Source organism: Coccinella septempunctata, chromosome 1, assembly GCF_907165205.1.
Source record: "Coccinella septempunctata chromosome 1, icCocSept1.1, whole genome shotgun sequence".
Classification (NCBI taxonomy): domain Eukaryota; kingdom Metazoa; phylum Arthropoda; class Insecta; order Coleoptera; family Coccinellidae; genus Coccinella; species Coccinella septempunctata.
The window spans coordinates 19120387-19132856 of record NC_058189.1 but is presented as its reverse complement, the minus strand read 5'-3'; the positions used below and the strand labels follow the sequence as shown (position 1 = coordinate 19132856).

Here is a 12470-nt window from a genome sequence, read left to right as displayed (position 1 = left end):
CGGCCGCCTAAGGCGCTAGGATTTAGGGGCGGCATTTTGAGCTTAGACATGAAAAAAATCAACTTATGTACCGAATGAAAATAAATGCAGTTCAGTCAGCAACAACAGGAATACCAAGAAATATATTTAGGCGCGGACTCATTGGTGAACGCAATATGCAGGGGTAATAAAAAAACCATCAAAGGTGCCGCATTCGCATTCTTCTCATAAATATCCCAGACAGCCTATACGGTCCGCACTGTAGTGGCCACTTTTAAGAGTTATTTATGTTATAATATAACTTATCGAAGTTTTCGGCTTCGCTTTGATAAATATGGCCGACTACTGTTGGGTTTTTGGGGCGGCTTCATTCACATTTCCGAAATTATTTTCATTTTCAATTCTCCAATCAGAATACAGAAAGTTGATTCCGGGGTGGAGTGTGAAAGACTTCAGGAAGTATTTTATTTACATATGAATATTCAGTATTCGTACGAAAAGAAACGAAAAGTTCAGAGTTCATTCCTGAATCAATCAATTATATTATTTATTGCTTGTGCAAAATAAGTTATCAATTTGAAAAGTTCTGTAACTCGGTATTTTTCAAGCATTGTTTCGGCACCGGGTAACAGGATAAAAATTTATAGAAAATCCTCATTTATGTATTCAATATTTTATATTCGTAATATCTTCAAAACTCAGAGGGTCCAGGGAATACTTTTGGGCCCTATATGGTTTGAAGAAAAATATAATTCGTTAATTTTTAGAATTTAATATGAATGTTTTCAATTTCACTATGGCATTTTGTTTTTCGGCGAAATCCTTGAGTTTTTTGCCATTTCTATTCTCTGTTATGATGGGAATTTACAGTTGAAATCTGCGATGCAGATTTCCGGGTTTGTTCCTTCCAACATGTTGTTTATCTTTTCTTCCAATAAATTGTTTTGTGATGGCTTATATGCCGAGGTAATTTCGACTCTTTGACGATTTAATTCGGCAACAATCGTCACTTTTTCTGTTTTTCCTTGTGTTTCGTCGGATCTACTTTTGAAGTAGTGTTTCAGATCTGTTCTCACCAATATTGCTACTCCTCCTCCGGTGTTTGTAATTCTGTCACATCTATATGTTTCATAATTCATGAAATTCAGTCGTCTGTTCCGATTTATTCTTGTTTCCTATAGGGCTATAATAACAGGTTGTCTCTCTGATATTATTTCTTCTATCTCGGTTTTCCGAGTGTTGATCCCGTTTATGTTCCACGAGATTATCTCGAGGGATTTCTTCCTAATATCCGTAATGTCCATTAATTCAGTTAACTGAATAATGCTTGGAGTTTCTTTTCCATTTTCCTCTCAATTTTCAACATTATCTTGTTGAAAATTTTCTCCGTGAAGATATCTTAATCATCGGCTGATTCAGATATCTTTTTCTTCTCCTGTTGACTGTTTACAGCCCGTTTTATTGGAGGCTTCTTCTGTTCTTCTTTTTGACGAAACAAATGACTGGTGCATAAAGTGGAAAATCAAGCTCAATGGACAAAAGAGCCAAGCAATATTACTACAGAAGAGAAGACTGCGACCCACAACGAAACTGGAAGTTGACGGCGAAGAAATCGACTGGAAAAATGAAGCCAAATGTTAAGGAATAACGCTTGACAAAGGACTTACTTGGAAAAGTCATATCAAACAAGCAATCGACAAAACGAAAGCAGCGATGAATAGACTCTATCCTCTGATAGGAAGAAGCCACATGTCTAACGAGACAAAATTGAAGATAATAATCAAAGCCGTTGCTAGGCCTCAACTGACTGATGGATCAGTTGCCTGGGGTTTCGCGGCAAAGAGCCATATCAAACGAATTCAGGCCACTGAAAACAAGCTGCTTCCATGTGCAATAGATGAACCTTGGTTTGTCAGGAATAGACTTGACGGTCTCCTCATCAGAAGAGGAGCTTTCTTCTCGCGCGCGTTTAGTTGGGGGCACGCTTGGGGCCTTCGCATCCAACATTGTATCATATTTCCTTGTTGTGAAACAATTCCTTTAAGGGAATTATTTTTGGAACCCGCTACCGGTTTTGTAATTGTGGTATAAGTGGGGGATTTCGGCATATTCTTTCGGGTCATTTCCTCTCTCAAGAGGCTCATCTCACCGACCAACTGTGACACAGTTTCGGTCAGTTTGACAATTTGAGCTTTCAACTGCTTTCGTGTTCACCGTCGCTGAATTCTTCAGCATCGGTCGCTTCCATATAGGAACCCTCATTATCTGGGGTTTCCGACATGGTTTTATACTCAGATTTCTCAAAATATCAAGCAATTTGAAAATAATAAAATATTCAGGAATCTTCAATGAAATAGTCTAATATAAAACTATGGTATAAAGCCAACAGTTTCCTAAGCTATGAGAAAAATCAGAAAAAAAAAGATACGAAAAATAAGCTCACCTGATGTTTTCTGCAGTACCAACGAAAAACAAATTCTGGACACTGGTGACGGGAACTTACTCTCCGACCAGTATTTATAAACTACAGCCGCCCCCACAGTAATTCCGTAGCATCCAATAGATTTTTAGATACGCATTGGAACGGCAACTTTGTAACGGGTTTAGTTCACAAAAGAGTTTAATCTCAAACGCCAGCTATTCTTCCAATTGTTTGATATTTTGAGATTTTCGAGTATAAAACCATGTCGGAAACCTCAGATAATGAGGGTTCCTACATGGAAGCGACCGATGCTGAAGAATTCAGCGAAGGCGAACACGAGGAGCTTGTAAAGCTCAGAGAAGAAAATGAGCAGTTGAAAGCTCAAATAGTCAAACTGACTGAAACTGTGTCACAGTTGGTCGGTGAGATGCGCCTCTCGAGGGAGGAAATGACCCGCAATAATATGCCGAAATCTCCCACTTACGCCGCAATCACAAAGCCGGTAGCGGGTTCCAAAAATAATTCCCTTAAAGGAATTGTTTCACAACCCGAAACAAGGAAAAATGATTCAACGCAGGTTGCGAAGGCCCCAAACGCGCCCCCAACTAAACGCGCGCGAAAAGAAAGCTCATCTTCTGATGAGGAGACTGGCAAGAAGGCAACGGAAGTGCCTAAAAGAGATAAAATTCCACCCATCACAATGATGGGCACCTCAGATTGGGTAGAGACATCTAAAGCTCTCTACACAAAAAGGATAGACTACAACCGCGCAACTGTAGTTAAAGACGGTATAAAAACCTTCGCGTCAACCGTAGATGATTTTAGAAAAATTACGAAATTCTGCGAGCAGCGTGTTAAAGAATTTTTTACCTACCGAATGGAGGAGGAGAAGAAGATATATGCCGTCATTAGGCATTTACCAATCGACGCTGATCTTGCGTTGATTAAGGACGACCTGATATTCCAGGGAATATCAGACGCTGAGGTGTCCAGAATGACATCGAACAAGACGAAGAAGCCCATACCTCTCTACCTGGTTAAAACCCAGAAAAAAGGAATCTTCGAAGTGAAGCGACTCTACAACCTCTGTATTGTGGTTGAACACAAAAAGAGGCCTGAAAGTCCAAGCCAGTGCTTTAGGTGTCAAACGTACGGACATGCACAGAACAAATGCTCCTTCCCGTGGAGATGCGTGAAGTGCTCAGGAAGTCATAGCACTAGCAGCAATGACTGCACACTCACCAGAAAAGGTGAAGAGAGAAATGCCACATGTGTCTTATGTGGAGAAGAGGGCCATCCAGCTAGCTACAAAGGATGTAGCGAGTTCAAGTTGGTGACCAGAAAGAAGAATTCCCGAAAATCAGCTGAACAGAAAAAGAAGGTAACAAAAACAACAACTTCTGAACAAAAAATTCAGGAAGTAGCGAAGACCCAACCTACAGAGCAGGAAAAGAAGAGGGAGACTCCAAAACCCGTTCAGAAAAAAGAAGGACAGAAGAAGCTTACAATGAAACAGGCTGTGAACAGTCAACAAGAGAAGAAAAAGATATCTGAATCAGCCGATGATTTAGATATCTTCACGGAGAAAATTTTCAACAAGATAATGTTGAAAATTGAGAGGGAAATGGAGAAAAAACTCCAAGCATTATTTAGTAAACTGAATTAATGGACCTCACCTCCTGATATTAGGAAGAAATCCCTCAAGATAATCTCGTGGAACATAAACGGGATCAACACACGGAAGGCCGAGATAGAACAAATAATATCAGAAAGACAACCTGATATTATAGCCCTACAGGAAACAAGAATAAACCGGAACAGACGACTGAATTTCATGAATTATGAAACATATAGATGTGACAGAATTACAAACACCGGAAGAGGAGTAGCAATATTGGTGAGAACAGATCTGAAACACTACTTTAAAAGTAGATCCGACGAAACACAAGGAAAAACAGAAAAAGTGACCAATGTTGCCGAATTAAATCGGCAAAGAGTCGAAATAACCTCGGCGTATAAGCCACCACAAAATAATCTATTGGAAGAAGAGATAACAACATGTTGGAAGGATCAAACCCGAAAATCTCCATCGGAGATTTCAACTGTAAATCCCCATTATGGAACAGCATAACAGAGAATAGAAATGGCAAAAAACTCAAGGATTTCGCCGAAAAACAAAATGCCATAGTGATTGGACCAGAGCTACCGACATATCTTGCTTTTGGTAGAGGAATACCATATGTAATAGATATCGCGATATTGAAAAATATAACTCAAGAATTCTCGATTGAAACTTTGGAAGATGGAACCTCAAACCACAATCCCGTCGAATTGACAATTGGAGAAGAACAAAGAGAAAAACTGATGGAAATAAGAGAATACATCAATTGGGCTAAATACAGCCATTAAATACAATCGGAAATAACAGAAATTCCAACAATAAGCACTCCAGACGATCTGGAATGTGCGGTTGATAAACTGGAAGAGATTATATTGAAAGCTTACGAAAAAAGCACGAGAAGAGTGAAGAGACCAGCACCAAGTCATCCGCATGGCGATACGCCTAAAGAAGTAAAAGATCTTATACAAGAAAATCGAAAACTCAGAAGAATATATAGGATGAATAAAAATGATCTGAATAGAAGGAACCTCAACCGACATAGCCAAGTTCTGAAAAATGCCCTGAAAGATCTAAGAACAAGCAGATGGAACAAAAGGGTTCAAGAACTGAATACAATCGATCATTCTGCATGGAGAATGCAAAAAAGCCTACGAGGAGAAAACACTAAAATTCCACCCCTACACGGAGAAAGGGGAATGGAGTATACCAATACTGATAAGGCAGATGCATTGGCGGACTCGATCGAACGAGAATCGAGAATAAATTACAGGATAGACGACGATAATGAAGATTTGGAAGAACTGGTTGAAGAAAATGATGAAGAAATGGATGAATTACCAGCGACTGCTGAAATAGACAAGCCAACATCGCCAAATGAAATCAGGGAAATAATTAGAAGTTTGAAGAAGAGGAAAGCTCCCGGAAGCGATAAAATAACGAATGTTATGTTAAAGAAATTACCTAGAAAAGGTATAGCCGCTCTAACAAATATCGCGAATGGAATTATGAGGACAGAACACTACCCAGAAAAATGGAAAACAGCAGAAGTCATAGTATTCAGTAAACCATTCAAAGAGGAGAAGTTTCCACAAAACTACAGACCGATAAGTCTACTGTCGGCGTTAGGAAAAGTAGTAGAAAGAATTATCGCCACGAGGCTAAATGAGGAAACCGAAAATCTGAAACTAATACCACCAGAACAGTTCGGATTCAGAAGAGAGCATTCAACTGAACAACAATTATTAAGGCTCACAGAGTACATAACAGAGGGATTCCAAAATAAACAAGCTACAGGTCTTGTATGGCATGAAGGATTAATATATAAGATGAGATGTGCTGGATATTCGATCAAAATATGCATAAGAATGCTCCTCAACAAGAGATATAGAGGCTGGAGTACCCCAAGGATCAGTACTTGGTCCACTTCTGTACAACATATACATCCACGATATTCCGAAAAATCCAAGAACCATGCTAACGTTATATGCTGACGACACAGGCATAGCAACTCGACACCGCAACCCAGAAGTAATAGAACGAGTTCTACAAGAGACGATTGACGAAACAAATGACTGGTGCATAAAGTGGAAAATCAAGCTCAATGGACAAAAGAGCCAAGCAATATTACTACAGAAGAGAAGACTGCGACCCACAACGAAACTGAATGTTGACGGCGAAGAAATCGACTGGAAAAATGAAGCCAAATATTTAGGAATAACGCTTGACAAAGGACTTACTTGGAATAGTCATATCAAACAAGCAATCGACAAAACGAAAGCAGCGATGAATAGACTCTATCCTCTAATAGGAAGAAGAAGCCACATGTCGAAAGAGACAAAATTGAAGATAATCAAAGCCGTTGCTGGGCCTCAACTGACTTATGGATCAGTTGCCTGGGGTTTCGCGGCAAAGAGCCATATCAAAAGAATTCAGGCCACTGAAAACAAGCTGCTACGATGTGCAATAGATGCACCTTGGTTTGTCAGGAATAGACAGATTTATAAGGACCTGAAATGGGAAACCATAACGGAATTCATGAACAGAAAAGCAGAGAAATTATTCGAAACAGCGAAAAACCATCCGAATCAAGAACTCAGGAGACTAGTGGACTACGACCCAGAGGAAGACAAAAGGAGAATGCGAATTTACCGAAGGAGACCAAGAGATCAATTAAAAAGAGATTAAAATAACAACAGAAACTTATTGAAAAATTCAATAAAGTGTTAATCCAATAGAGGTTAAACACATAAATCCCAGCACGATAGTGTGCGAGAAGAAAACCGATCAAGAGATGAACGGTTTATAGGCAAATGCCCGGAACCAAAATTCAAGAAGCAGTTGAGGGTTTTTAGTGGGTCTCGAACTCAGGAGAGTGAGAAACCCCACACTGTTCCCCCTCAGGAGATGAGGGTGGTTCGACTGTCTTGCAGATTTTCCCCCTGCTACACCAAAAAAAAAAGAAAAAAAAAACGAGGTAAAGTTGGTAAAGGTTTGGGCGGCAAAGGTGGAGCCAAGCGTCATAGGAAAGTACTACGAGACAACATCCAAGGTATCACCAAACCCGCTATCAGGAGATTGGCTAGGCCTGGAGGTGTCAAGCGTATTTCTGGTCTCATTTACGAAGAAACTCGTGGAGTGTTGAAGGTGTTCCTGGAAAATGTAATCAGGGACGCTGTCACATATACCGAACATGCAAAGAGAAAAACTGTTACCGCCATGGACGTTGTATATGCCCTCAAACGTCAAGGACGTACATTGTACGGTTTCGGCGGTTGAATGAGTCATTATTCAGGTTGTAGTATAAACGGTCCTTCTCAGGACCACAACGATATAATGTTCGTTTTGTCCAATATCAATGTCGATTGCTAATAAATACTTCGGACTAAGTTCTTGAGGATATGTACGTATTATTTTACTATGATCACTAAGCCCGGTTAAGAAGAGAATCCTTCTTGGATTCTGTGGCCAAACCCTTCGTCCATCCTCAAGATAAAATTTTTTGAAATAGTTCCGATCTGAGACTCCAGGACGAGAAACCTATAAAACAATTGAAACCTCGGTACCCGCCGAGGTAGTCCTTTTCTGAGAAAAGGTGTTAGCCGGACGATTCCAAAGTGTGCTTGGACTCGCCCATTCATGTTCGGTGATAATAACCTCTATAGAAGATCTACAAATCCACAAAGTTCGTCTGCTGAATGATATTTAATACAAATAATATAGTGCAGAAAACCCTCATTTTTTTCGTCTATTAATAATTCTCTCACATTTTTGCGCTTCGTTCCACCACTAAAATATAGCATATATTATTTTCGAACCGAATAAATTCGTAAACGAGATTGTTACCTGAAGTGTCGAAGTTCATTTTCTGTAGGCGGTACTGAGCCAAGAGCCAACCCTTATCTTAACAACCTTCGGCGAAAATAGTCGTTTTTCAATATCTACCTTTCGCAGAATTCATTCACTGAGTTAAAATGTCTCTGAGTAGTGAAGAGAAACGACTTTTGCTTAGTAAAAAACAACGAAAGGTTTACATTGAACGAATTGGGTGCATTCTAAATGCGGCGATCATTGCAGAAAGTGATCGAACAAAAACCCTGGAGTCTACCTTCAAAGCCTTCGATAGTATACAATTCAAGATTGCCAACCAATTATGCGGAGCGGAGCAATTAGTCCCTAGAAACCGAAAATAAACTGCAGGCGAAGATTGAGGAAATACATTTTGATATACAGACAATTCATAGCGAAAAACGACTATTTTCGCAGAAGGTTGTTGAGATAAGGGTTGGCTCAGTACCGCTTACAGAAAATGAACTTCGACACTGCAGGTAACAATCTCGTTTACGAATTTGTTCGGTTCATATATGCTATATTTTAGTGGTGGAACAAAGCGCACAAATGAGATATCAAATAGAATTTTTAATTCGGCCACGAAGGACCATTAAAGAAGGCGCTGGACACACGCCAAATAATTCAATTAACCAAAAAAATGAGGGTTTTCTGCACTATATTATTTGTATTAAATATCATTCAGCACACGAACTTTGTGGATTTGTAGATCTTCTATAGAGGTTATTATCACCGAACATGAATGAGCGAGTCCAAGCACACTTTGGAATCGTCCGGCAAACACCTTTTCTCAGGAAAGGATTACCTCGGCGGTCACCGAGGTTTCAAGTCCTCGAGTCTCAGATCGGAACTACTTAAAAAAATTTCATCTTGAGGATGGACGGAGGGTTTGGCCACAGAATCCAAGAAGGATTCTCTTTATATCCGGGCTTAGTGATCATAGTGAAATAATACGTACATATCCTCAAGAATTTAGTACGAAGTATTTATTAGCAATCGACATTGATATTGGATAAAACAAACATTAAATGGTTGTGGTCCTGAGAAGGACCGTTTATACTACAACCTGAATAATGACTCATTCAACCGCCGAAACCGTACAATGTACGTCCTTGACGTTTGAGGGCATATACAACGTCCATGGCGGTAACAGTTTTTCTCTTTGCATGTTCGGTATATGTGACAGCGTCCCTGATTACATTTTCCAGGAACACCTTCAACACTCCACGAGTTTCTTCGTAAATGAGACCAGAAATACGCTTGACACCTCCACGCCTAGCCAATCTCCTGATAGCGGGTTTGGTGATACCTTGGATATTATCTCGGAGTACTTTCCTATGACGCTTGGCTCCACCTTTGCCCAAACCTTTACCACCTTTACCTCGTCCGGTCATGTCTGTAGAACGTTAGAAAGGGTCGAAGTAGAAAGTCGATACGTAAGCGAAAACAGAATAAGAGCAACTTTTTTTTTTTTTTTTTTTTGATGTAGCAGGGGGAAAATCTGCAAGACAGACGAACCACCCTCATCTCCTGAGGGGGAACAGTGTGGGGTTTCTCACTCTCCTGAGCTCGAGACCCACTAAAAACCCTACTGCTTCTTGAATTTTGGTTCCGGGCATTTGCCTATAAACCGTTCATCTCTTGATCGGTTTTCTTCTCGCACACTATCGTGCTGGGATTTATGTGTTTATCCTCTATTGGATTAACACTTTATTGAATTTTTCAATAAGTTTCTGTTGTTATTTTAATCTCTTTTTAATTGATCTCTTGGTCTCCTTCGGTAAATTCGCATTCTCCTTTTGTCTTCCTCTGGGTCGTAGTCCACTAGTCTCCTGAGTTCTTGATTCGGATGGTTTTTCGCTGTTTCGAATAATTTCTCTGCTTTTCTGTTCATGAATTCCGTTATGGTTTCCCATTTCAGGTCCTTATAAATCTGTCTATTCCTGACAAACCAAGGTGCATCTATTGCACATCGTAGCAGCTTGTTTTCAGTGGCCTGAATTTTTTTGATATGGCTCTTTGCCGCGAAACCCCAGGCAACTGATCCATAAGTCAGTTGAGGCCTAGCAACGGCTTTGATTATCTTCAATTTTGTCTCTTTCGACATGTGGCTTCTTCTTCCTATCAGAGGATAGAGTCTATTCATCGCTGCTTTCGTTTTGTCGATTGCTTGTTTGATATGACTTTTCCAAGTAAGTCCTTTGTCAAGCGTTATTCCTAAATATTTGGCCTCATTGTTCCAGTCGATTTCTTCGCCGTCAACATCCAGTTTCGTTGTGGGTCGCAGTCTTCTCTTCTGTAGTAATATTGCTTGGCTCTTTTGTCCATTGAGCTTGATTTTCCACTTTATGCACCAGTCATTTGTTTCGTCAATCGACTCTTGTAGAACTCGTTCTATTATTTCAGGGTTTCGGTGTCGAGTTGCTATGCCTGTGTCGTCAGCATATAACGTTAGCATGGTTCTTGGATTTTTCGGAATATCGTGGATGTATATGTTGTACAGAAGTGGCCCAAGTACTGATCCTTGGGGTACTCCAGCCTCTATATCTCTTGTTGAGGAGCATTCTCCTCCCACTTTCACGTAAAATCTTCTATTTTTGAGATAATTCCGTATCAACTTGCATATTTTGATCGAATATCCAGCACATCTCATCTTATATATTAATCCTTCATGCCATACTCTGTCGAATGCTCTGGCGACGTCTAGTAAAACAAGACCTGTAGCTTGTTTATTTTGGAATCCCTCTGTTATGTACTCTGTGAGCCTCAATAATTGTTGTTCTGTTGAATGCTCTCTTCTGAATCCGAACTGTTCTGGTGGAATTAGTTCCAGATTTTCGGTTTCCTCATTTAGCCTCGTGGCGATAATTCTTTCTACTACTTTTCCTAAAGCCGACAGTAGACTTATCGGTCTGTAGTTTTGTGGAAACTTCTTCTCTTTGAATGGTTTATTGAATACTATGACTTCTGCTGTTTTCCATTTTTCTGGGTAGTGTTCTGTCCTCATAATTCCATTCGCGATATTTGTTAGAGCGGCTATACCTTTTCTAGGTAATTTCTTTAACATAACATTCGTTATTTTATCGCTTCCGGGAGCTTTCCTCTTCTTCAAACTTCTTATTATTTCCCTGATTTCATTTGGCGATGTTGGCTTGTCTATTTCAGCAGTCGCTGGTAATTCATCCATTTCTTCATCATTTTCTTCAACCAGTTCTTCCAAATCTTCATTATCGTCGTCTATCCTGTAATTTATTCTCGATTCTCGTTCGATCGAGTCCGCCAATGCATCTGCCTTATCAGTATTGGTATAAGCCATTCCCCTTTCTCCGTGTAGGGGTGGAATTTTAGTCTTTTCTCCTCGTAGGCTTTTTTGCATTCTCCATGCAGAATGATCGATTGTATTCAGTTCTTGCACCCTTTTGTTCCATCTACTTGTTCTTAGATCTTTCAGGGCATTTTTCAGAACTTGGCTATGTCGGTTGAGGTTCCTTCTATTCAGATCATTTTTGTTCATCCTATATATTCTTCTTAGTCTTCGATTTTCTTGTATAAGATCTTTTACTTCTTTAGGCGTATCGCCATGCGGATGACTTGGAGCTGGTCTCTTCACTCTTCTCGTGCTTTTTTCGTAAGCTTTCAATATAATCTCTTCCAGTTTATCAACCGCACATTCCAGATCGTCTGGAGTGTTTATTGTTGGAATTTCTGTTATTTCCGATTGTATTAAATGGCTGTATTTAGTCCAATTGGTATATTCTCTTATTTCCAACAGTTTTTCTCTTGGTTCTTCTCCAATTGTCAATTCCACGGGATTGTGGTTTGAGGTTCCATCTTCCAAAGTTTCAATCGAGAATTCTTGACTTATATTTTTCAATATCGCGATATCTATTACATCTGGTATTCCTCTTCCAAAAGCAAGATATGTCGGTAGCTCTGGTCCAATAACTATGGCATTTTGTTTTTCGGCGAAATCCTTGAGTTTTTTGCCATTTCTATTCTCTGTTATGCTATTCCATAATGGGGATTTACAGTTGAAATCTCCGATGGAGATTTTCGGGTTTGATCCTTCCAACATGTTGTTTATCTCTTCTTCCAATAGATTGTTTTGTGGTGGCTTATACGCCGAGGTTATTTCGACTCTTTGCCGATTTAATTCGGCAACAATCGTCACTTTTTCTGTTTTTCCTTGTGTTTCGTCGGATCTACTTTTAAAGTAGTGTTTCAGATCTGTTCTCACCAATATTGCTACTCCTCCTCCGGTGTTTGTAATTCTGTCACATCTATATGTTTCATAATTCATGAAATTCAGTCTTCTGTTCCGGTTTATTCTTGTTTCCTGTAGGGCTATAATATCAGGTTGTCTTTCTGATATTATTTGTTCTATCTCGGCTTTCCGAGTGTTGATCCCGTTTATGTTCCACGAGATTATCTTGAGGCATTTCTTCCTAATATCCGTAAGGTCCATTAATTCAGTTTACTGAATAATGCTTGGAGTTTTTTCTCCATTTCCCTCTCAATTTTCAACATTATCTTGTTGAAAATTTTTTCTGTGAAGATATCTAAATCATCGGCTGATTCAGATATCTTTTTCTTATCTTGTTG

The 12470-nt window shown here is 39.6% G+C and overlaps 2 protein-coding genes across 2 annotated transcripts; one reads left to right on the top strand and one right to left on the bottom strand.

Moving 5' to 3' along the window:
* Positions 1-84: 84 nt before the first annotated feature.
* LOC123322891 (histone H4-like) lies at positions 85-7348 on the top strand. The gene is made up of 2 exons (XM_044910964.1): positions 85-163; positions 6997-7348. Exons 1-2 carry the CDS (start codon positions 85-87, stop codon positions 7296-7298), a joined length of 381 nt encoding a protein of 126 aa, XP_044766899.1. The 3' UTR covers positions 7299-7348.
* A 1552-nt stretch (positions 7349-8900) lies between these two features.
* LOC123319001 (histone H4) lies at positions 8901-9305 on the bottom strand. Its single transcript, XM_044905795.1, has one exon. It carries the CDS (start codon positions 9260-9262, stop codon positions 8951-8953), a length of 312 nt encoding a protein of 103 aa, XP_044761730.1. The 5' UTR covers positions 9263-9305; the 3' UTR covers positions 8901-8950.
* Positions 9306-12470: the final 3165 nt, after the last annotated feature.

Coding starts and splice junctions, on each gene's coding strand:
- LOC123322891 (XM_044910964.1), top strand. CDS start 85: ATGCAGTTCAGTCAGCAACAACAGGAATACCAAGAAATATATTTAGGC. Junction 164..6,996: donor GGTGAACGCAATATGCAGGG/GTAATAAAAAAA, acceptor AAAAAAAACGAG/GTAAAGTTGGTAAAGGTTTG.
- LOC123319001 (XM_044905795.1), bottom strand. CDS start 9,262: ATGACCGGACGAGGTAAAGGTGGTAAAGGTTTGGGCAAAGGTGGAGCC.